We start from the raw sequence: 25,317 nt of genomic DNA, 5'->3' as shown, positions 1-25,317 counted from the left end.
TATACTAAGTTGGTATGACCAATATACTCGATCATAATTGTAGAAACAATGACAATTGCAAGAAAATAGATGAAAGAAGAGAATACCTGAAAATCACTGCCGAAGAGCTAGTGAGCAATGAACTCCAGTGACAATGAGGGATCGAGACTCGAGAGAGAACACAAAATATGAAAGACAGAGAGAGTAATTGATGAAAAATAGGGTTTTTGAAGAAAATTGCCAATTTGAATTGAAATGACAGGGCTTAGACTGTCATTTCATAGTGATTATTTTAAAGAGGATAGGAATTGGGCTGGAATTGATCAAATTCTAAAATTGAATTTAATGATTCCCAAACAAGTGAATTGAGACAATTTAGGATTTAAAAAATAAATGCCCATTCCCAAAACACACCATTGGATTTTAATTGAGTCTTAATTTTATTTTTCATACCTTACATTTTTACATTTTAAAGGTTTCATTAATGGAAAAATATGTATATAGGTTGTATTAAAGTCTAAATTAAATCTAACAAAAATAGAAGTAGGTTTTAAACAATTTAAAATTGATTTTTAGTAACGTTGTATAATTGATCGGGTCTAGATCAAGTCTAGATCTTAAACGAGTCCAGAGAGCTGGTCCAGGTCAAGTCTAGCATCTTGACTAAATCAAAAAAATTGGAATCAGGCGCTTGCGGCTAAATAAAGTGTCAATAAATCACTTTATAATTTGAGATTTTTAACCTAATTAATTAAATGGGTCGACCCGACCCGATCTTTTATTAAATGGGATAGCTTAAGGTTACAATTTTTAATCTAGTTAATTTTTTAACCTAAACTTTAATTTATTTAACATTATCCCATTTTTTGCTAGTAAATACAAAATAAACAACTCATAAACTTTTAGTTTAAAACTGAGGCCTAAACGTTAAAAATTCTGAAATTATAATAAAAAACTCTAAACGGTTTAAGTGGTCGAAATCAAGTTGACATGAGATCTATTACATATCAGGTCAAGTTTGTGATTTTTCGACCCAAGTAACTAAAGAGTTAAGTTTGAGTCAAGAGGTCTCTGACCCATTAATATATATTGACCCGAGCACGAACAAAACGAGACCTAAGGGGGTGTTTGGCACAAGGGAATGAGACTTTAAGGTGAGACTTTTAAGATGAGATTTTGAAGATATAAAAGTCTCATTCCTTTTTTGGCATGTTAGGGACTTGAAAGAAATAGATGAAAATGAAAGTCTCACCAATTACCACCCTCCTCCCAAGACTTAATTTTTAGGGACTTTCTCATTTTATACTCATTTTCTATTTCCATTTCCTTTAAACAAAGAAGGACTTGAATATTTTTTTGGAACAAAGTTTCATTCTCTTCCCCAAATCCCATGTGCGAAACAACCCCTAATATGTTTACCAAACCTACTTAAAATAGGGGCAAATTTAGAGTGGGTTTAATAAGATATTGTACCTTGACTATCCCTATTGTCACTACATAACATAAACATGTAATATTTTCCTTATTGTTGTGATTATAGATGCTTATATTTCTCTTAAGCTTTGCAATTTTATTTATGTATAAATTATTATTTTTTTAATTATAGAGTACGCTGAGGAAAAGGACGATTACATAAGAATCAAACATAAAATCAAATAATACTTACTCTCGAATGAGATTAGACCTAATTCTTATGTATAAACTATCATAATTAGGAATTTATTATTATTATTACTGTTTTATACTCCCTTTGTTCCTTTTTGTTTGTTCACTTTAAGTTTTTCCACTTTAGGAGAAGTGAATTTAAATTTGATTTTTGACGTTAATATATTCATGGGATCTTATTAGATTCGTCTTGATGCAATTATAATTTTTACAATTTTTTATAATGCGTATTAAGAGATATCGAGGCTCAAAATTTGCTTTGAAATGCGTACAAAATATAAAGTGGACAAACAAAAAGAAACGGAGGGAGTAATTAAAATTATTAAAAACTATAGTAGTAAATTTATTAATTTGCAAAAAAAATTAAATGACAAGTTTTCAAAGTGGGAGGAAGTACAAAATACAAATTACATCTCCCTTAAGATGGTCTAATTGTGAGACAGTCTATAATAACTCAATAAAATTAATTAAAAATTTACACTTTTGTACTTAAAATACTTTCTTGTAATTGTCTCATGTTTAACATCCTAATTTACACTTTTGGGGTTACTTACGATTGTTGGTAGATCAAAGAAAGCCATCTTCTCCTGCCTAAAGCAGCGAATCTAGAAGAAGATTCAGGATTGGAAAGAAAGACTTTTATCTAGAGCGGGCAAAGAGGTTCTGTTAAAGGCAGTGGTGCGGGCTATTCACACATACATGATGAGTATCTTCAAAATCTCAGATGATATTATTGATAATATCCAATCCATGATGGCACAGTTTTGGTGGGATTCAGCGAGAGACAACCGAAAAAATCATCGGCACAACTGGTGAAACTTATGCTTACCAAAGAGTCAAGGAGGTATGGGGTTTAGAGATCTAAAGTGTTTTAATCAATCCCTATTGGCTAAACAGATGTGGAGGCTCTATGAAGGTACAAACCCCCTCCTAACAACAATTCTTAAAGCTCGTTTCTCTAAACACGATGAGGTTTTGAATGCTAGAAGGGGTTTTGATCCAAGTTTTACTTTGAGAAGTATGTGGGGAGCCAAGTCTCTTCTCTTAGAAGGCTTAGGCTGGAGAGTAGGTTCGAGTTGGCCCATTAATGCAATGAGGGACAAATGGCTTATGCTTGAGGGGATTCTTGCTACTCTAACACTTCTTAATGATAATATAACTGATATTCAGGTGGGTGAGCTGAAAAACTCTGATAGTATGACATGAAAAGTTGCTAAGTTGAGAGATTTGTTTGACAGTGCTACTGTAGAAGGGATCCTTGCTATTCCTCTGGTTCGAAATGGAAGTGCGGACAGAAGGTTCTGGGGTTACAACAAAAATGGCTTCTACTTAGTGAAGTCTTGTTATTGTTTAGGATTCTTGGGGGCCCCAAGAGGAACTCTATATGAGGGTGCGGTTGATAACAGTAACATGTGGAAGGTGATGCGGCAGTTAAGTGCGCCCCCTAAATTGAGTCATTTTCTTTGGAGAGCTTGCAAGAACTCTCTTCCAGTTAATGTGGTGTGTCACTATAGACATATGACTTCCTCTCCTACATGTTCTAGGTGTAATGAAGGCCCTGAGTCTATTTTCCATGCCCTTTTTGATTGCAATAAAGTCTGTGAAATGTGGAAATCACACCCTTACTTTGACTCTGTACATGCAGCCCCTCGTGATTCCTTTGTGGATTGCTTCTTATGGCTTCATTCTCACTCATCCACAGATGGCTTCGAAAATATATGTGCCTCAATGTTTTCTAGGAATAAAGAGGTGATGGATGGCTCCCAAAGTAACATTGAACAACTTTCCACGGCTTATGTGAAGATGCTCAAGGAATACTAAATCTATGCAGCTAAGGTCATTTCTCATCGATCTCCTACCCAGCTACATGCACAAAACTAGAGTGCTCCTCAAGAAGGTTGGGTGAAAATCAATTGTGATGCACATGTTGGGGCCGACCTGTTGAGAGGGGTGGGAGTGGTTACTCGAGATAATAATGGCATGGTTCTATTCACCGGCACAAAGAGATTTACAGCTGCCTGGAGTGTGGAAGTTATCGAGCTTGCAGCTGCATGCTACGATTTGGAGTTGGCTTGCAGATTCGATATAAACAATGTTCATTTCGAAGGGGATTCTGAATGTGATGTCTACTATTGCTAAGATGGAGAAGGGAATAACTCCTATTCATTCTCTATATGATCAGATCTTTGACTTGTGTTTACTCTTTAATAATTTTACTTGTAGGTCTGTAGAAAGGGGAATACCGTAGCCCACATTGTTGCAAGATGGGATACGGGTTTCGCCCAAAAAAAGATTTATTAGGACCCTTTTCCTTCAAGCCTACAGGCGATGGTAGAGTTTAATTTAATCTAATTGCTATAGGTATTACTCAAAAAAAAGTCCTTTATGATGTGAAAATTTATACTTTTAATATTAAAATAATGCTTTTTTGAATGTGGACAACTTGTTTGAACATGTGTCATCGCTAGAGAATTTGTACAAAATTTTTTTATTATAATAACACAACTTTTTATTTAAAACTGTCTTATCATTTTAAATTGAAATAAATAGCATAATTAATTCAATTGACTAAAACATTCACTTTGGATATTAAAATACTCATTTTTTGAATTTTAACTCCTTGTATGGATTTGTCTCATAATGAGACAGTCACATACAACATTCCTCTTATAATAGCAGAAAGTCTTGTATAAGACCGTCTAACGATGAAATGATCCTATACAATCAACCTTTTTTGCAATTAGTGATCACTTTAAGGTTATAGTTGACCAATTTGAGATTGTAAGTTATCAATATATGGTTATATTATAAGTTATCATTTTACGGTTATAAGTGATCACTTTAATGTTATAATTGATACATTAAGATCATAAGCGATCATTAATAATTGATCACTTTAAGTATATAAAGTGATCAGTTTATATCTATAAGTCATAACTTTAAAGTTATAATTAATCACTTTAAAGTTATAATTGATTATTTTAAAGAGGCATTTGGTATGGAGGATGAAAGAAAATGGAATGAAAATTGTTACGTAAAGGAAACAATATTAATAAGGGTTAAACTTATTCATTGTTTACCATTAATATGGTAAGAGAAAGAGTAAAGTGATTTTCCTTTATTCTTGTTAATCTAAAAAATAAGTGTAGTCAAAAAAAGGTAATGATTAATCTAATAAAATGCAATGAGTTAAATTTTTTTGATTGATGAGTAGCCTTAGCTCATTTTAATTATTAAGTTTATTGAGTGAGCGTACTAGAGCTGAACTTACTGTGAGACTGTTTCATTTGACTATTTGAGAAATAAAAAATTCTTTATTCAAATCGTCTCATCGTGAGATAGATTAATATGGGTTGACCAAAGTTTTATTTTCTTAAAAATTAATGAAAAAAAGTTTTATTTAATTATCTGTTGTATGAGTTTAACTTAATTAATTTGATTTTAAATATAAATGATTTAAGCAGTAAGTCTTGTATGAGAGCGTCTCACCGTAAGACAAACCCAAACAAGCAGTCGATTAGTAAAAAACATTACAAAGCAATAAAATTTGAATTCACACTTATACATAAAGCACTTTTTAAAAATAATTTGAACAGACCCAATTGAAATCATCTCATATTAGTGCTTACTCATGGTATATTATCCGGTTCAAGCATCACTCATTCTCCCTAGGCACTCATTCTCCCTTGGCCCAGTTTCCGTCCCAATTATCCTTCTCCCTCAATATGTTGTGAAGTAGGTGTAGCCCAATTGTATTGTCCATTCTCCCTCTCGCTGCGTATGATACTTGATAACCAGTTATCCAATTGGCTAAACCAATCAGGCCCCAACTACTTTCCAAAGATTGAATAAAGTGAGTTTTTATAAATTTTTTTTTTCCAAAATATGCATTTTGTTTTTTCAAATTTTCAATTATTTCACAAAATTTGAAATAGCTTAGCATTTTTTAACAGAATATTAAAAACACTACTAAAAATCATGGAGTTTTTAGACGCTTAATTTTAGATACTTGAGCAACCGTCTAAAAAAACGGAGCCTTTAGACGCTTAAATTTCAACATTTTTAAAAGCTTCACAAAACTAAAAGAAAAAAAAACATAAGTGTAATAAAAATTGAAAACATCTTGCTTTTTCTAAACCCTCGCCATCGAAATCAGTTTCATTCCAATTCCCGCTCTAACAAAACCCTAACTCCACTCTCTCTTCTTCATCCTCTCACCGGCGAAATCAGTTCGGACGAAATCAACTGTTCTCCTCCATTATTCCGGCCAACTGTTCTTCATCCTCTCACCATCTCTTCTCTCTTCTTCATCCTCTTACCAACTCTTTTCCTCCAAATCTGTTCGGACGAAATCAGTTTCCAAACTGGCAGCATTTGTTCCCGGCCGGCAGCATTGTTCATTCTCAGTATACTGGCAGTACCGGTATATTTCTTGTTTTTTTTTTTTGTTTTTTTTTATCTCTGTAAATTTCTTGAAGATGATAAACTTAAACAATTTTTGCATCAGTTTGGCCCTCAGAATTGGAATTTAATTGCTCTAAATCTTCAGGGTAGATCTGGTAATCATTTTTTTTTCATTCTTACTCACATTCTCTTCTTACCACTTTCAATTCATTGCCCCTTAATTTGACTAATGATGAAAACATTTAGTTTTTCAACATGGGTTTTTAAATTATTTACAGTATTTTTGTGTCCAATTTATATCATAGAACTTAGATATAATTAGACTTTCATAATTCTCAGAGCTTTCTGTCCAATTTTATTCAAAATAAATCGTGTCGTTCTTGCATTGTGATATATTCTCAATCCTTGAATTTCATCGACTATTGCAAGCATTTTTATTTTAGGGAGTTATTGCTGATGAAATCATATCCTGTATATTAGCAGGAGTCTCAGTGTACAATCCTCTGTTGGTCATCAACCATTTTGTTGATTTTGTTTAAAAGTATTCGACCTCAGGTCTTGCGTGCCATTTTCCTTTTAGTGTCTTGCCTTCCAATTAATGTACAATTCTGCAGCATGATAGCAGCATTTTAATTGTATGGTGTAAATGAAAAGGATGGAAAATAAACTAGTTGTTGTTACATGTTGTATGCATATGGAATTTTTTAATCTTATTATTATATAATATGTATAGGATGTCTCAATATATTGATAAGAGTTGGAAAAAATAACCAAGAAATACAGAAGCTTATATAAAGGGGGTTAGTGACTTTATGGACTTTGCAAAGAAAGGGACACAAAATGGTTTCATTAGATGCCCTTGTTGCAAGTGTCAAATTGATAGAAAGAAAGTATTAGCACTAGAGGAGGTTGAAAGACACATTTTGTTTAAAGGGTTTTATAAAGAATACAAGGATTGGATATTTAATGGACCTATGACTGTTGCGGAGAATGTGTGTAATCAAATAGGGATTCCATTTATAGCTTCCAATGAATCAGAAATCTTAGGTCAAGATGATATATCGAGGTTACTTCGATATGCTTTTGGGTCAAATATTTTAGGTGTTTCTGAGTTTGGTAGAGAACTAAATGATGAGGGGTTAGCTAATGATACTATAGAGAAACCTAATTTGCTACATGAATCTGATGAATTTCCTACACAACAACTTGATGTGAACTCTTTTTTTGAAGCAGTCAAATTTAGCAAGCTTTATAAAGCTTCTAATGAACCTCTTTTATGAAGCTTGTACTTCCTTTTCAAAGCTATCATTCATCTTGCACCTTTTTCATCTTAAGTGCCTGTTCAAGTGGCCAGATAAATTATTCTCAATGTTGATTCATCTTTTACTTGACGCATTTCCACAAATAAAAAAATTTCCTTCCTTATACTACCAAGCCGAGAAATTGATCATGGATTTAGGTTTGGGGTATGAAAAGATCCATGCATGTCCTAATGATTGCACATTATATTGGAGTGAGATGGCTGGAAAGGATTCTTGCCCTAAATGTTCTTGTTCAAGATGAAAGAGTGAAATAGATAAGGTTAAGGTTCCAGCAAAGGTGATGAGATATTTTCCTTTGATTACTAGATTACGAAGGATGTATATATCATCTGAGATATCTAAGGACATGAGATGGCATGATGAATGTAGACATAATGATGGCACCCGACTGATGGAAAAGCATTGAAGGAATTTAATGTCCAATATCTAGGGTTTTCCAATGATGCTCGTAGTGTTAGACTTGGTTTTGCTAGTGATGGTTTCAATCCTTATCGTCTAATGAACACAACCTATAGTACATGGCCAATAATTTTAATTCCTTATAACCTACCTCCATGGTCGTGTATGAAGCCATCTTCATTTATTTTGTCGATGATCGTTCCTGGCAAGGAAGGGCCAGGGAATAATATTGACATTTATATGCTTCCTTTGATACATGAGTTGAAATTATTGTGGAAAGGTGTCAATGCTTTTGATTCGTACACTAATGTGAATTTCAAACTTCAAGCAACTTTAATGTGGACAATTAACGATTTTCCAGCTTATGCCATGTTATCAGCATGGAAACTAAGGGTTATAATGCTTGTCCTGACTGTAATTACTCAACTCCCTCTACACAAGTCGAAAATAAGATATGTTACATAGGACATCGTTTGTTTGATGGACTGAAGAACATGGTAGTGCTCCTTCACCTATGGCTGGCTCTGACGTTTTAAGAGAGCAACAAACTTTGAAGTATGAGTATGGGAAAATTCAAAAGTCATTTAAAAGACGAAAACGACAGTTTATAACTTAGATGTCATGCATATAGAGAAAAATGTGTGTGATAATCTTATTGGAACTTTGATGAATATAGATGGAAAAAGTAAAGATAATGAATTTGTTCGCATCTTTTTTAAAAATAGAAACGTGAAGCCATATTTTTGGCTGCAACGTCATAGTGACAATGAATTCATCATGCCACTCGCCCCATATTATATGACTGGGGTAGGCAAAGAGTCATTTCTACATGTTTTAGCAAATATTAGATTTCCTGATGGATATGGATCAAATATTTCAAGATGTGTGAACTTGAAAAGCAAGAAGCTTATGAATCTTAAGAGTCACGACAACTACATATTAATGCAAGATATCATTCCAATAGCATTGAAATCATCTCAAGCCTCCACGGTTATTGATCTTGCTGATGATCTAACATCGTTTTTTAAGTCTCTTTGTGCAAAAGAAATTGATCCTAATTACCTTGATGCTTTACAATCCAAGATAATAGAAGTCTTGTGTCGAATGGAGATTGAATTCCTTCCTTCGCTTTTCACTATCATGGTTCATTTGTTAATTCACCTTGTTAAGGAGGTAAAGCTCAGTGGACTCGTTCATTACAGATGGATGTATCCAATTGAAAGGTATACATAATTTGACATTGCACTCTTTACTCATTTCTTAAAACTTATTATATTTACTAATAACAATATACTCTTTTGAAAGGTACTTAGTCCATCTTAAAACATTTGTGAGAAATAGAGGTCAACCAGAAGGTTCTATTGCCGAAGGTTATATTCTTGAGGAAACAATTACTTTTTGCTCAAGATATTTAGAAGGAGTAGAAACGCTCTTCAATCGACCACGTCGCAACAATGATGATAATGAAAATGCACCTAGTTATTTGTTCAATGCTAGTGGTCGGCCGGTTGGGGAGGTGAAACTCATTAATTTGAACCATAAGAGCAAGATACAAATACATTGTTATGTGCTAACCTGTTGGCACTCTTAGGTTTTGATGATGACTACACTTTATATAAACAAATGTATTTTTAGAGATTGTATGCAGGTCGATATCCGGTCGTGATTAAGATCGTTTATAGTACCTACGACTTAGTCTATGAACATGTACTTGTCAAAAGAATCTAAAGAAGTTAGATAAAGTATATCGCTTAGGATGTCAAATGTAGACAGGAGGTCTATTGTTCCCAAGTTTGGTGATCTAACGTTACTGAAAAATGGAAACAGTGCATTGTTTCCAGACTGGAGTTTGGAGAAGATACGCCTGCAGGAAAATTCTGATTAAGTTTTTTTTTGATTTTTAGTTGATGTATTAGTCAAAATTAATTTGTTGCATTATTTAACAATTAAGTTAATTGACAAAATATTTTATAACCACCTAAAATATAACCGTGTGATTTTCTAAGTATGGAATATTTTTCTCCTTTTAAAAAGGCTTTTATTTTGGATCTAAATTAAGTGAGTAACTAACTTACCTATCGTTAGAAAAGGGGAACCGTAGCTAACTTACCTACTATTAGAAAAGGAGAATCGTAGCTTTTTGCTTAAGCATCAAGCTTCCACTTATTTCTCCCTTAATTATGAGAAAAGGTACAAGTGTTAACCGTGGGTTTTGACCTTGTAATTCATATTCCATATTATTCTCCTTATTTTAGAGATAAGGGAATAATGGGTAGTTACTTTCTTTTTCTTAGGTAAATTAACACTATAAATAGAGGACTTGTTTGTTTCTCAAAAATAGCCTTCGTATGAGCCTTGAAAATCTGAGTTTGAAAAAATTAACAAGAAATATTTTGTTCAAAAATTGCCAATTAACTTATAATATTTTCTCGTGCAACTCTTTAATTTTATCTTTAAAGAATTTAACCTTGTAAAGGGTTTTTGAGAGAATTATTGTAATTAGACTTGGGTAAGTCTAGGGGAGAATTAGAAAGCTTCTAGTGAAGCTAGAGAAGAGAATAGTTTTGAGTAAAGCTAAGAGAAAAACTTCGAGTGAAGCTAGAGAAAAAGAAAGAGAAGTTGGCCTAGTTAGAGAAGCTTCGAGTGAAGTAAGTTGTTTTATGTAATTGTAACGAATTGCCTAAAACATATTGGAGAGTTTTGAAATCCCGAGGGGTTATGGTTTTTCCTGCTATTTAGGCCTAAAAGGTTTTCACGTAAAATTGTGTTGTCTCTTTTACTTTTTCGCATTAAGTTTAAGTTTTAATTCTTCAATCTAATTCCGCAAAAACAGGGCTAAAATACTTAAACTTATTAAAACAACAATTCACCCCCTTCTTGTTGTCGTTCCTATCTCTAAAACTGTCTACATAACCCAATTTTAGGAGTTACTTCAACCATATGAAAGGTAAGTGCTTAACTTAGGTATCATATTATTGAACCCATTTGAACTACTTTGAATTGTTATAACACATATATTACTTTTTGTAGACTGTGTTAGAGATGGGAACGACAACAAGAGGTGGGGTGAATTGTTGTTTTAATAAGTTTAAGAATTTTCAGCTCTGTTTTTGCGGAATTAGATTGAAGAAATAAAACTTAAACTTAGTGTGAAAAGGTAAAAGAGACAACACAATATTATGTGGAAACCTTCTAGGCCTAAATAGAAGGAAAAATCACAACCCATCGGGATTTCAAAACTCTCTAATATGTCTTAGGTAATTCATTACAATTACATAAAACAACTTGCTTCACTAAAAGTTTCTCTTACTAGGCCAACTTCTCTTTCTCTTTCTCTTGCTTCACTCGAAGCTTCTCTCTTAGCTTTACTCAAAGCTATTCTCTTCTCTAGCGTCACTAAAAACTTTCTAATTCTCCCCTAGACTTACCCAAGTCTAGTTACAACAATTCACTCAAAAACCCTTTACAAGGATAATTCTGTAAAGATAAAATTAAAGAGTTGCACAAGAAAATATTATAAATTAATTGACAATTTTTGAACAAAATATTTCTTGTTAATTTTTCTCAATCTCTCTCGTATGGATTTTATGGATCATACAAAGGCTGTTTTTGAGGAACAAACAAGTCTTCTATTTATAGAGTTACTTTACCTAAGAAAAAAAAAGTAACTACCCATTATTCCCTTATCCCTAAAAATAGGAAAATAATATAGAACATGATTTACAATGTCAAAACACACGGTTAATCACTTGCACCTTTTCTCATTAATAAGGGAGAAATAAGTGGAAGCTTGGTGCTTAAGCAAAAGCTATAGTTCCCTTTTACTAATAATAGATAGATTAGTTACATGGATAATAGCTAAATTAGTTGCAGTTCCCCTTTTCTAATAATAGGTAAGTTGGTTACTCACTTAATTTATATAAAAAAAAACAAGCCTATTTTTAAAAGGAGAATAATAAGGAAAGAAATATTCCATACTTAGAAAATCACATGGTTATATTTTAAGGTGATTATAAAATATTTTGCCAATTAATTTAATTATTAAATAATGCAACAAATTAATTTTAACTAATACATCAACTAAAAATCAACTTAATCAGAATTTTCTAGCAGGCGTATCTTCTCCAGACTTCAGTCTGGGAACAATGCACTGTTTCCATTTTTCAGTAACGTTAGCTTATCAAACTTGGGAATAGTAGAACTCCGATCTACATTTGACATCCTAAGCGATATACTTTATCTAACTTCATTGGATTTTTTTGACGAGTACACGTTCATAGACTAAGTCATAGATACTATCAACGATCTTAATCACGACCGGATATCGACCTGCATACAATCTCTAAAAATACATTTGTTTATATAAAGTATAGTCATCATCAAAACCTAAGAGTGCCAACACTTTTAATTAATCGCAAAGAATTCTTATCTCAGAAGCAAAGGGAAAATGATAGAATTACTATTACTAATAATTTGGTGATTAAATGGAAGTTGGAGGAATTTCCAGATTGGTTAAAGTTACAGGTTACCGATTAACAAATTTTATCAACTAAATGTGAATTATTATACTTTTTATTGATTTATCTACTTAAACAATATAATTTACTTAGGTACCTAACATCGATGAGGCCGATCCCTAAAAAAGATTGTTGATAGCATTGGCTTGTGGTCCAAGTTCATATGCTAAAAGAATGAAGGGTTATACGATCAATGATTTCAAGTTCAAGACATTTGCTAGTGAAAGAACTCGTGAAACTCAAAATAGTGGAGTAATGGTAGCAATCGATGGAATTAAGTACTATGAAAGATTATCAGATATACTTGAAGTTGACTACCTTGGATCTTATAAAGTTGTGGTTTATCGTTATAATTGGGTGGACATAGTAACTGGGATAGAATATAGTGGTTCTAGAACTCGAGTGAGCTTTTCAAAGTTGATTCACACGGGCTGATTTTTAACTGATGAGCCATTTGTTATTTCTAGTCAAGCTACTCAAGGTTTTTATGTTAAGGATAAATCAGAAAATGGTTGGAATTATGTAGTTGAAACTAAGCTTAGGGACTTGTTTGAAGTTTGATGTAATCAATTATTTTGGGCTGTCTATTTTTTATTTGTAATGATGATATATTCTCATCTTTTCGTTGTCACTGCAAGTTTTATTATCGTGAAATCATAACCTTTCGAAGTAAAGCTACGAAGATCAATGTTGAAAATTATGCTCAAATCAAACAAGAGGGTAGTGCAACCCAAGCTCATATTGCTAATTTTGGACCTTTTCAACCCAAAAAGTCCATTGATACTCCAGCACAAGATCCCTCTACTAGCTTGGTACCTACTGTTATCAAGAAACATGATCTCAAAGCTTTACCTCTTGATAAAAGCTTTACGACTCGAACCGTGAAGACTTCAACTAATACTCCAACAATTGATCCTTCTTCAAGCTTTAAACCTACAGTGACCAAGAAATATGATCCCAAAGCTTTACCTCTTGATAAAAGCTCTATGTCTTGAACCTTGAAGACTTCAACTAGTACTCCAGCACTTGATCCATCTACTAACTTTAAACCTACAATTACTAAGAAACATGATCCCAAAGCTTTACCTCTTGATAAAGGCTTTATGTCTCGAACCTTGAAGACTACAACTTGTAAACCTACAATAACCAAGAATCATGATCCCCTTCTACCTATAAATCTACATTAAAGGATGTTGTTGAAGAGTCATGTAAGGAAAATGAAGATCCCAAAGAGCAAGATGAGCATTCAAAAGAAATGGAGACAAAGGTTCCCGGGAGAAGAAAACAGGTGTGGAAGCCAGGGGGTAATGTTCATTGGAAAGAGAATATAGATGTGGATCCAGATGAGGTTGTCCAAGTAGAAGGTATACATACATGAATGATCATAATATGCATATTTGATACAAATTGTGTATTTATTATTGATTATTTTTTTATTGAGCAGAGATAACGGAGAATGAGCCTCCAAAATTAGGAATAATGGAGGGGACTATAGTTTGCTAAGCATGTTCGGTGCTTACCATCAGGAAGAAGGATCATTGTTCATTTTAATAAATATGATCAACCAATTAGAAGGGGGGACTTGTACTTGTTCTTTTTCTTTCTGAATTGTCAAAGGATGAAACCTTTTGTCCACTTGGAGCACAAAATTGGAAATGTGTTGATGATCATTACAAGCAAAGGATCATTAAAACATTTTGGGTATGCATTAAACATTCTTTATTATTATAATTTAATATGAATATTCTCACCAAATGCTTATTTGACAAAGGAGATTCTCACCATATATATAGGACAAATTTGTGTTACCTGATACGAAAGAGATTCGTCGAATGGTATTGTCACATATAAATATGAAGTGGAAGCATTACAAGTGAGAGCTTCAAAGGGACTATTATCAACCTAATGTAACAAAGGAAAATATTATTGAGAATATGCCTAAAAATGTGATAAAAGAGTAGTGGATTAGCTTGGTTTCTTACTGGGCCTCAGATAAGTTCAAGGTATTTGTACATAGTGTATTGTAATAAATTTAACATAAATTTAAGTTTTATATTTAACAAGTTAGAAACTAATAATTTAATATTGACTGAAATTATCAACATTGGGAAAAAGAGCTCGAGAAATGCATAATCATGTACATACTACAGGGTCAAAAAGTTATGCTCAATGGAAAACTGAATTTGTAAGTATAACTACAATTATGGTTAATGCTTATAATGAGACAATTGCATTTGCTTGTATCAAGAGAACCTAGTGGGTTAGAAATGTGAAATCAAAGAGAACCAAGTGGGTTAGAAATGTGGAATCGTACTCACACTACAAAAAGTGGTGGTTATGTAGAGGGTACATATACTCAAGAATTCATGCTATGTTAAAGTATCAAATTGGAAACATTTATAATTATGATAACTGTAATTTCATATTTCATTTATACTTTTGTATTTTTATAGGACATTACTAAAAGTAGGGTTGATAAACGTTTACGTGATTCGAAACAACCTCGTGAGGTGATTGAGACAGAATTTTTTAATGAGATGATGTATCAAGAAGACAAACCTAATCAGCGTGTTGTTGGTTATGGTCATGGGGTTACTAGATCTCATGTGTTTGGTATTGAAGCTTAATTACGAAAGAGTAAGATGGGTGATTGTGGTGGTACTTCAAGTGAAGTTATGGGGCTTAAATCCTACCTATTGTTTGTTGAGAGAAAAAATGATGAGGTTATGAGGAAAAATAATGAGGTTATTTCCGAACTACAAAAAAGAAATGAAGAAGTTATTTCCCAACTTTTGAAAAAAAAAACGAAGAAGTTGAAGAACTAAGAGCTCAAAATGAAAAAATTCTCACTCAAGTTGATTGTTTATCTTCATTCTTAGATCAGTTACAACAAAATCAAAGGACAAGTAAGAATCATTATTATTTTTATCATCCATCGAATCTTTTTCATATTACTTTTTAGTGCTTATGGTAAAAGTGTAATTACGAGTTTTTTCATGTTATGTTTTGCTTGCAGTTGGATGAAGTAGACCCTTCATTCTTTTAGTTTTGCTAAAGTTTTGCATTTTTTTGATTTGTTGCAGATTTTTGCTATTGATGTTATATTATGACCAAGAAATCATCTTTTGCGAAGGTGTTGACGCTAAAGTGGAAATTGCAACATAATGAAAATAAATTTGCAGGCCTTTAACTTTTGACAAACTTTTAGCTTTATATATTTTGCACTCTTTAACATCGACGAATGTATGAGTGTATGTGAAAATTAAAATTAGGTATTTTTGTTGGTTGGACTTTTCTGACCAAGCTACAAAAACTTAAGGTCAAAGCTCCATCGACGAATGTATGTGCGTATATGAATATTGAATTTGAATACTTTTGTGGATATGATGATTTGGTATGATGTTTGTTGGTAATTATGTATGTTTGATGAATTTTATATAGTATGGAAAAGGCTAATATATATTGGGGTGATGATAAGTCGTCAAAAGTAAATACATTTTCAACGCATGTAAATGTCTAAAACATAAATCTAGATATCAATGGTTTATTCTCTTTTAGACGTATAAAAACGTTTAAAATATTAAGCATTTTCCACGTGATAAAGCGTCTAAAATATTTGCATTATCCACTCTTATTAGCGTCTACAAGGTTTTCTTCACGCTTTAAAGCGTCTAAAAACATAAAATTGCATTATGGTTTTGGGCCTGAAATATTTTTCCCCACAGCAAAAGGCGTGGAAACCCGCTTTTATTATCCACAAAAATAACTGTCGAAAACAAAGGGTCAAAAATTTGTAACCCACTTTTTTTAGGCGCTTCCTCAACCGTCGAAAATATAAATCATCATATTTCCGTCAAAAAACTCAGTGTTTTTTTGTAGTGAAAATACAAATTGTTAAATGAGGATCTCACAGTGAAATTGTGCTGACCCGATGTACATTTACATCTTAAAATAATCACTTAAAATCTTAAAGTGATTATTATAGTTTTAAGTCATCTTTTTTATTGTCTTAGAGTGATCACTTATAATTCTAAAATAATCACTTACAATCTTAAAGTGATCAAATAGAAAAATATGATAATTATATGGATTTGGTTCATGATATGAACTCGTTCCATGGTGAGACGGTCTCATACATGAGATACTGAATTAAAAAACTAAACATGAGAAAAATATATTTTCCAAAATAAGCATCTTCAGCTTGAAGCTCAAATAAGGCTTCTATTCATTGATACTAACAACGAACAAAAAAGGAGATGGTCAAAAAAAACAAACCCTTTTGTTCATTATTATTAACAACGAACAAAAGAATTTTACATTTTTTTACCAACTTTTTTGTTTGCTGTTACTAACAAAAAAAACACGATCTAAAAACTAGTTGGTCTTCTTTCGCTTCTTTTCCTCCAAATCGTTTCCCTAACTTTCAAAACTTTTGACAGTTTCTCTAAAATAAGTCCAATTAAAACTTCTCAACCTCTAAAATAATTCTTCGTTCTTCCAATTTAGCACTATTATAATGTTTTTGGACATATTTGGCTTCTCTACGGTAAAATTCTTCATTTTATGCGTTTTATTTTATTTATTGTTTATGATCATTTTGTTCTTCCAATTAGTTTTCTTTAATGAATTAGAACTTGGTGTTTATGTTAAATATACTTGTTCTTGTCTTAAACTTAATAATAATTTTTGTCTTAAACTTAATAATAATTTTTATTTTATATGTATTTTTGCATAAAATGATATCATATCTTGTGACTATATTATATTTTTAGAATGGTAAAATACGAATAAGTAAGAATGTAGATTTATATAAACTATTTATATGCAATTCGAACATGGACTTGAATAAATTAAAACATTATATATGCTTAAGGATTGAGATTGACTTAACATATAGTGTGAATATAAGTTTTAAATAAGAGATAAATGATAGTTCTTAGCCAATCTTATATACAATGAGGAGGCATTAGAGTCTTTGTGTGAGGATTCAAAGTGTACCCCTTTTCCTTCTTTGGATTTGTATATAGAAGAAGTACCTTAGGTAATAAAATGTGAACATGTAATTTCTTCTACTTCTTCCCCTCACAGATATGCCCATTTTAACCCAAGAAAGTCAATATCCCTTTGTTTCATTGTTCCCTTATACTCCTCTTAAACCCTCTTAAATCTAACTTCCAAATGATATAGGTGTTAACTTAAAAGCAATAAATGAACATGTTTATTAAGGATCTGATAATGAGAGTAATTCTTGAAGGTCTTTAGCATGTGAGACGACCTTTACTAAAGAAGGGGAGTAGGTGTTTGATGATAAGGAGTCTTTGTTGGAACTAACCTATTAGATTATATCATATTTGTAGAAATATTTAATATTAATCATAGACTTTTAACGAAACTGTCATAGTGTTGAAGTGTAAAAGAGGATGTAGTTGGAAACTTAGGTTAGGAAAACTTCATATTTATCTAGCTTGGCACATTGTAATATACAAAGGAAATCATGAGTTTTGTGTATTAGCTAGTGACAATGTGCCAGTTAGACATATGCATTTGACATCCTATATGATTAGCATCTTAACTAGAAACTGTGTGGTGTAAGACCACTCAATTAAGGTCTATGTGGTGCAATAGATGGTGAAAAACCAATTTAGTATAGTTGTGACTTATAAGCGAGCATGTTGTGCTAAGTCGCAAGCCCTTTTGTTTATCTGCAGTACTGAGAAGGACTCTTATCCTTTCCTATCACACTTTTTGAAAGCAAGCAACAATCTAACTCGGAGTCCATGGTAGAGCAGTTTTCAAAGAAGACAATAATGTTGGTTTGAATGTTCGTAGTAACCTTAGAACTTTCCAACATGTGTTTTGGGTCTTTAAACCTAGCATTGAGGGTTTCAATCATTGTAAACCTTTTATTGTAACATAGTAAGTATCGTCATACCTTCTTGACTGTGATTATCCAAGATGGCAACATGGAATCTTTTCACTTGCCTTTCCTTTAGTAGAGAACGAATAGGTAGCCGCATGGCCTTGGTTCTTAGCTTGTATTCATAGGCATGTAACATGAAAAATTTATTTATGTATTAAATCTTATAAACATGCGGATATTCTAGCGAGCATGGAGGAGCCAAAATGGCAAAACATTATGCCCATCATAGGTTTTACTTAAGTCATTTGGTTAGAAATATTTACTGTCGTATGGGAAATGATGGGTTATAATAATCTTGTAAAAAAGCTCAATAAATATTTTATTTTATGTAGAAATTGTAACTAGCTACTTATTAAAAAGTCATCATAATTTTAAATACTGTTAAAAAAATGTTTTTAAAAACTAATGTCTTAATCCAACTCCACTAGAGATTCAAGAATCCAAGTCGGAGTCATCAAATCAGAGGCATCAAATTCGAATTTGACCTATTGTCATCCCTACTTATCTGCTTAATAGACTATTATTTTTAAGTATGTTTAGAAATTACAAAAGAAACAATTAAAAAAAATTGCATGAACTTCAACTACCACAAACCAATAGGTAATATTCTTGATTGGTAAATAAATTTTTATCAGTTTATTAGTTGACTTTTGAGTTTTTGTCTTGTTGATTGATTAAACAATTAAAACACTAATTTGTTAAAACGACTTTTATAAAATTGACTCGACATAGCTAGGAAACATTCAGTCCTAGATCATACCCAAGTTGAAGACTCATCAGATAATAACTAAACCAGAATTAAACTCATTCATAATCAAATCAAACATAACTTGATATTGACTCAAACTTAACTCTAAGATGAGAAAACCGAGCATAACTCAAGCCAAGTCAAAACTTTAAACTTATACTTGCATTTTACTCGACGTACTTGACATAAAATGACCTCACCTAAAACATGAATAAACAACAGATTTACAACATTACAAGTGCTTTTAAAAAACGATTCCCTAAAAGTATCATATATCGAATCTCAACTAACTGGACGACTCAATGTCAATGTGTTATTTACTTGTGACCCAATTCATTCTTGACCGCTATCGAAAATATCCCTATCAAAATGCCTGAGATCTACATTTATTTGTGCATTGAAATATCAGACTTAAAATCGACTCGATAACCCTAATAAGTATACTATATTCTCATACTTTAGGGACCTTAAAAGTGACCTAGTTGGTTTACCTAAGGTAGGCTTTTATCATCACAACGATAACGCACAATCAACATGAGAATAAGGCAAATGTGCGTCATTCATGATCACATAAAATGTTAAAATATAAGTCATCCTTTCAGAAAAAATGCAATAAAAACTGAAATATGCAAATACTGTTTGTTACAGAAAGCAACCCAACCCAACCCAATCAAACCCAGCCCTAACATTGTATTACATACATCTTCTAATTTCTGCAAATGGCAAAACAAAAGCTAAGTCATTGGGTCCCCTTTGATGACTTTTGTCAAATTTTGCTAATTTCATCATTTTATCATCACCTTTTTGTGTTATCTGTTATCTTTTTTAATTAATTTTTTCTTTTCCGAATTTTGGATTAAACTTCATCTATTTTAAATGGCACTATGTTACTTACATAGAATTTTCATTATTAGATATTGCTTTATAAATCAAACGATGGGATTGCGCAACTTAAATTTAATATGTAACTAGATAACTATCCGTGTCATACACGACAAATTAAAAACTATTTTTGAAAAAAAAAATTGTTATTAAAAAAAATAATGGTAATTACTCATTATTCTTACTACTTTGTCCATTTTGGTTTGTATTAGAGAGAAATTGAATTCTTTTATTTATTTATTTTTTTGAGATTAGAAATTGAGTTATTTTTAAGAAAGTAGTAATAAATGAAAATAGATAATAAATTGTGTAGATGAAATTAAAAGATAGTTAAAATGTATGAATAGGATTAAAAGAGACTGGTGGGTCATTGTCCAAAAATTAAAATGATACAAATTAAGTGAGGCGGACCAAGTGGGAAAATAATTCAAATTCAATGGGACGGAGGGAGTATTTATTAAGAATTATTATGAAACATCCTAATGTAAAAATGTAAAGAATCTATTTTTAAACTTAAAATAATAATTTAATTTTTGAACAATTTTTCTGTTATATGACAAATAAAATAAATTATAAATGATTAAAAATAATTGCAAAGGTAATAAATAGGAACTTGACCTTACAAAAATTTTAATTTTCAAAGCAAAATAACCAAGTATATGTAAAACAAAAATTAAATTGAAAAGTAATGCAACACACTAATAGTTTTGATTAGAAATAATACAAATTGATTTTAATTAAAACTCTCAATTATTCTAATCAACCTAATTAAGTGAATGCAATAACCGAAATAGATACTATTATTTCTTAAGCGTAGAATATGACAAACGTTAATATTAATTTTAGTCTTAATTTAACTATTTCTTAAGCGTAGAATAAGACTAACGTTATTGTATTTATAACCGAAACAAGCTATATTTTCATATATAATATAGGTGGGTTAGTCGTAATTTTAGTAATATAAAAACACTATTGCTATGATTTGGCACTTAATTTTAGAAATTATCTAATTTTCCAATCATTCAATTGTTTACTAATTTTCCAACTAATCAAAATGTATAACGTATTATTCTATTTGATTGATTACAATAATAGGTAAACTAGTAAATGAGTAAATTAGTAAAATAGCTTATGTAGTGTTTGGGAACAAGTATTTCATTTCAAATTATGAATTTTAATTATGATATCATAAATGAAGAATTTGAGAATAACAAGGTTTGGGTAATCATTTTCAAATCCTCAATTTTAACTACTTTGAAAGTAATGATGGAATTTGATTCAAATTCAAATTTGATATTTTTGATTTGCCAAATAACAGATTTGAACCAATTCTAAATTTTCAAATGAAATCATTATTCCCAAACATAGCATTAAAGATAATGTTTATGGGGAAATGAAATTCTTAGAATAGCCACTTGGTAAGTGGTTACTTTTTTAGCAATAGTTATAGTTTAGATTATAAATTATAGATAGATTCAATATAAACTCAAAATTTATAATAGTCAGATTTTTATTTAATGTGAATGGGTGCTTGACAAGAAATTTCTTTAGATTTTTCATGTCTTGTCTTAAAATTTTTTAGTAGTCAGAATCTTTATTTGTTTAAAATACAACAAAAAATTTTAAAAAAAACTAATTTTTTGTAGTATTAAATATTAAATGACAGTAATCACGAATATTTAAACATAATTAAAAAACAATACGAAGAGTCATGAGCGACAAATGTTTTTGGGAAGTTGAATGCCTCCTTGAATTCCCTTGTTTGAGTTTCATAAGCCAGAATTAATTAAATACTTTTTAAGACTTATTATGCACATAATAACAACATTTGCATTATTCAACTGGAATGAGCAGCTTGATAAGAAAGCTAAAATAAACCAATTTATTTCATACTTTAATTATGTATATATTTAAATCGGGTAAACTAAAACAAAATAATAGACTACTGGATACAGCAGCTACAAAAAAGCTAAGATAAATCATTTTATTTCTTACCTTGAATATATATTTAAATTCAGACATATTTCAATTTAAATAATTTTCTAATGCATTTCATGCCTGCTATATCAATTGATAGGACATGTCAGTAATATTTGGTCCAATAAAATTAAATCATTTCACATAGTGTTTAATAGTGTTTAAAAGATGACATTAGTTGTTTTCCAACACGTTTAACTAATTGTATGATGATATAATGACTAATTTAAGTAAATAACTTATAAATTACAACGATTTTCAAGACGACTATCCTACGTAAGTAGTAAGTAGTTAGAAGAAGAAATTTATATATTTCAGCCAGAGGGTTTTCAACATCTATAAAAAGAAGTGTTGAAAAAGAGTGACTCGAACAAGTTGCCAGGCAGATAGACCTCCGCGGGGCGCGGAGGACATGCTGTCCCAGTTCGCAGGGCGCGGAGTTGGTTCTGCTCCTTTTCACAGCTCGCGTAATGACGGTTTCTTGGCACGTTTTTGGTCGGTTATTCTTAGTATTTGACGGTTTTTTGTATTTTCTTAACCCTAATTTCTTTTTATTATGAGGTATACTATATAAAGGCCCCGTGTAATTAGAATTAAAAAAGATGCAGTGCAAAAAACACAAAGTGAGGAAAACTAAGAGAGAAAAAGCTTGGAGAGCCATTGTTGTGGTTTCTCGTGTTCATCATGTAATCTCCCGGTTTATAGTGAAAAGTTCATTCTCGGTGCCGGTGGATGTAGCTATAACGTTGATAGTGAACCACGTTAATTTCTCGGTGTGATTTTCTTTATTGTTTGTTTGAATCTTTATTGTTTCATTATTGTTTTTCGATCTTTGGTTCTGCTGTCGCACAATAAGAAGATTGAGTTTTGAAGTTGAAGTAGTGTCTGTATGGACTGAAGCAATTTCCAAGACAATGGTAAATAAAATTTAACAATTATATGATTGAACGACATTACAACAAGAGTCCATATGATTGTTGTGTTTATCACAACAGGTTAAAAAATGAATCTTACATATTTACTTGGTCAGATATGTAAATGATATGCTCATTGCTAATCGGAACAAAAAAATATATAGATACTAAAGAGTCAAAGAATACTGCATATGTTTGGTATGTCTACAGCAACTAAATACTCCTAGTACAACTAATGGATATCTGTCCCTATTGCTTATACTACAAACCGAGGATGAGGAGGGTTATATGGCTAAAGTTGCTTATTCTAGTGCAGTGGGTAGTTTAATGTATGCTATGGTATGCACTAGACCTGATTAGTCACAAGTAGTTAGTGTAAAGAAGCACTTGTTAGTTGTGAAGTGAATTTTTCGCTATCCAAGAGGTACATCTGATGTTGAGTTAATTTTTAAAAGTGATATAGAGAGCTTAATGGAAAGTTAATGTGATTCTGATTATGCTACATAACTGAATAGTATGAGATCATTGTATATTAATGTGTTCACTCGTTGAGGAAAATGTTGTAAGTTGGAAGGCTACTTTGCAGACAATTGCGATGTTATTAACTACTAAAGTAGAGTACATGTCATTGAATGAAGTAGAAAAGAGGGAATAAGGATGAAGGGACTAGTTAGTGATCATGGTCCACATAATGATGATGCTACCATTCGTTGTGATGATTTGGGTGCAATCTGTATAATAAGGATCACGTACATAATGACCGAATTAAACACATTGATGTATGATGTGATGATTGTGGTGTGATTTAAGTCCTTAATTCATGGTTAATATGTTGTGGTGAAAAGAGATGAAAAGAGGTAGATATAAGGTTAAAAGGTTTGAAAAGACCAAGTGGGATTTGGAGACAGGAAGAAAAGCCAAGTCGGCTTTCCCATGGTCAGGGGAAAAGTCATTAGGCTATGATCACTGTTTTGTTCACTTGTTCTTTCCTTCTTGGCTTTTCTTTCTTAGGATATAATATGTATGTAATTAGGTCTTATAAACTATAAATAGGCCTAACTACATAGAATTAAAGTTAGTACTTTCTTAACTCTCTCTCACTCTACAAAATTACTCTCTTCTCTCCTTATTCTCTAATTCTCTCAATTGTGATCATCATCATTGTAACTTCATTGGAGGTCCTTGAAGAAGCAAAAAAGATAACTAGGCTAAGCCGTGGACGTGTAAGTCAATTTTTGAACATTAAACCTTTGTTCCTTGAGTAGTGGGTGCTTAATTCTTCAATTGGTATCATTTAATTAGAATTGAGTAATGAAAATTAAGGTGAAGAAGATCAACACTATTAATAATCATGTGGGTATGTTCACTAAGCCTGTACCTCTGAGCAAGTTTCAACATTGTATGAACTTGCTTAATATCACACGTCTTTCAAAGCCCTAAGTGGCATTATATATTCTTAGGAGCAATCTAGGCTCTTTAAAGCAATATGGATCTTTAGAGACAATCAAGATGATTGAAGGAGACTCTTGCATATCATTAGTCTGCTTTTTGTATCTGGTCTTGTGAGAAGATTTAACACAAGGTGGATATTTGTGATAATATAAGTTATATCTTCATATTCTCGCTTTGCAGTTGTTCAAAGGTAGGAGTTTTGCTGCCTAATCAGCGATTTAGGGATTTAGAGTATTCTTTTATTCTTTGGAATATTTTTTGTTTCTATTTGAATGTTTCTATTTCTAGACATGGAATCAGTCCAAACCTAATTAGGTTTAGGTTTAAATGTAGGTGTTTTAGAGATTCCATTATTCTATTTGAGGTTTGTAAGGGTGCTATCTAAACCCCTTGTAATCTTATTATTTTGCATTGTTTTTTGTCCACACATATTAATAAAATATATTTTCACCCTGCTCTAGTCCACGTAGCTAATACATTGTTACTGAACCAAACCACGTTAAATCTTTATGTGTGTTCTTTATATTTTCTGTCTATTTCTCTTTTAAATTTTGGATAACAAAATTACAATTAAAATATTCCAAAACACACCTCACTAAGTTACATTTTTTTTTCACAAATTCTTGTAAGAGATAATCTCTTTGAGAGATCATCTCTAATTGGGCCGGTCTATTATATATTTTGCAAAATATAGTAAGTAGTCATTAAGAATGATGTAAGTAGATATTTAAGATATTGAAAGTAGATATTAAGAATATGGTAAGTAAGCATTAAGGATAATGTAAGTAGACATTAATCTTTAATGGGTTGGATTAAAGATACGTCTCTCAAAAAGACGGTATCTTAATAGACTAGTTTTTTTTTTTTTTTTTTTTAGCCGCAGAAGAGAAGTGTGGGTTTTATATGGTTTTCAACCCGAACAAGCAAATAGGAAATCGGCTAAAGTAAAAATTAAAAAGCAAAATCAGTTTATATGTTTAAGATTTACAACAATCACATATGATAGTTCTCTGGTTTGCTTATTAAATACTTTAATTTTAATGCTTATTATAATTAAGTAGTTTAATAATATTTAATTACATTTCCTGGTCTATAATTAAATTATGATACAAATCATTGATATAAATATCCTTTTGTG

The 25,317-nt window shown here is 31.5% G+C and overlaps 1 protein-coding gene across 2 annotated transcripts; it reads left to right on the top strand.

Moving 5' to 3' along the window:
* The first annotated feature begins 5,781 nt into the window (after positions 1-5,781).
* LOC130807317 (uncharacterized) lies at positions 5,782-14,657 on the top strand. Of its 2 annotated transcripts, XR_009040569.1 has the most exons (4): positions 5,782-6,067; positions 6,152-8,992; positions 9,075-13,650; positions 13,731-14,657. XR_009040569.1 is itself a non-coding variant. In XM_057672477.1 (2 exons), the coding sequence occupies exons 1-2, from the start codon at positions 8,391-8,393 to the stop codon at positions 9,358-9,360; spliced, it is 888 nt and encodes a 295-aa protein (XP_057528460.1). In that variant the 5' UTR covers positions 5,782-8,390; the 3' UTR covers positions 9,361-14,657. The 2 variants fall into 2 exon arrangements, 1 of the variants encoding a protein (XP_057528460.1); XM_057672477.1 differs by having other exon boundaries at positions 5,782-8,992; positions 9,075-14,657.
* Positions 14,658-25,317: the final 10,660 nt, after the last annotated feature.

Source organism: Amaranthus tricolor, chromosome 3 (genome assembly GCF_026212465.1).
Source record: "Amaranthus tricolor cultivar Red isolate AtriRed21 chromosome 3, ASM2621246v1, whole genome shotgun sequence".
In the NCBI taxonomy this organism is placed as follows: Eukaryota; Viridiplantae; Streptophyta; class Magnoliopsida; order Caryophyllales; family Amaranthaceae; genus Amaranthus; species Amaranthus tricolor.
Note: the sequence above shows the minus strand (reverse complement) of the source record. Positions and strands in the feature narration are given on the sequence as shown.

Bases quoted from the DNA above. Each gene is read 5' to 3' on its own strand.
- LOC130807317 (XM_057672477.1), top strand. From the start codon at position 8,391: ATGCATATAGAGAAAAATGTGTGTGATAATCTTATTGGAACTTTGATG. The intron at 8,993-9,074 runs GTATACATAATT...CTCTTTTGAAAG, and splicing joins TGGATGTATCCAATTGAAAG to GTACTTAGTCCATCTTAAAA.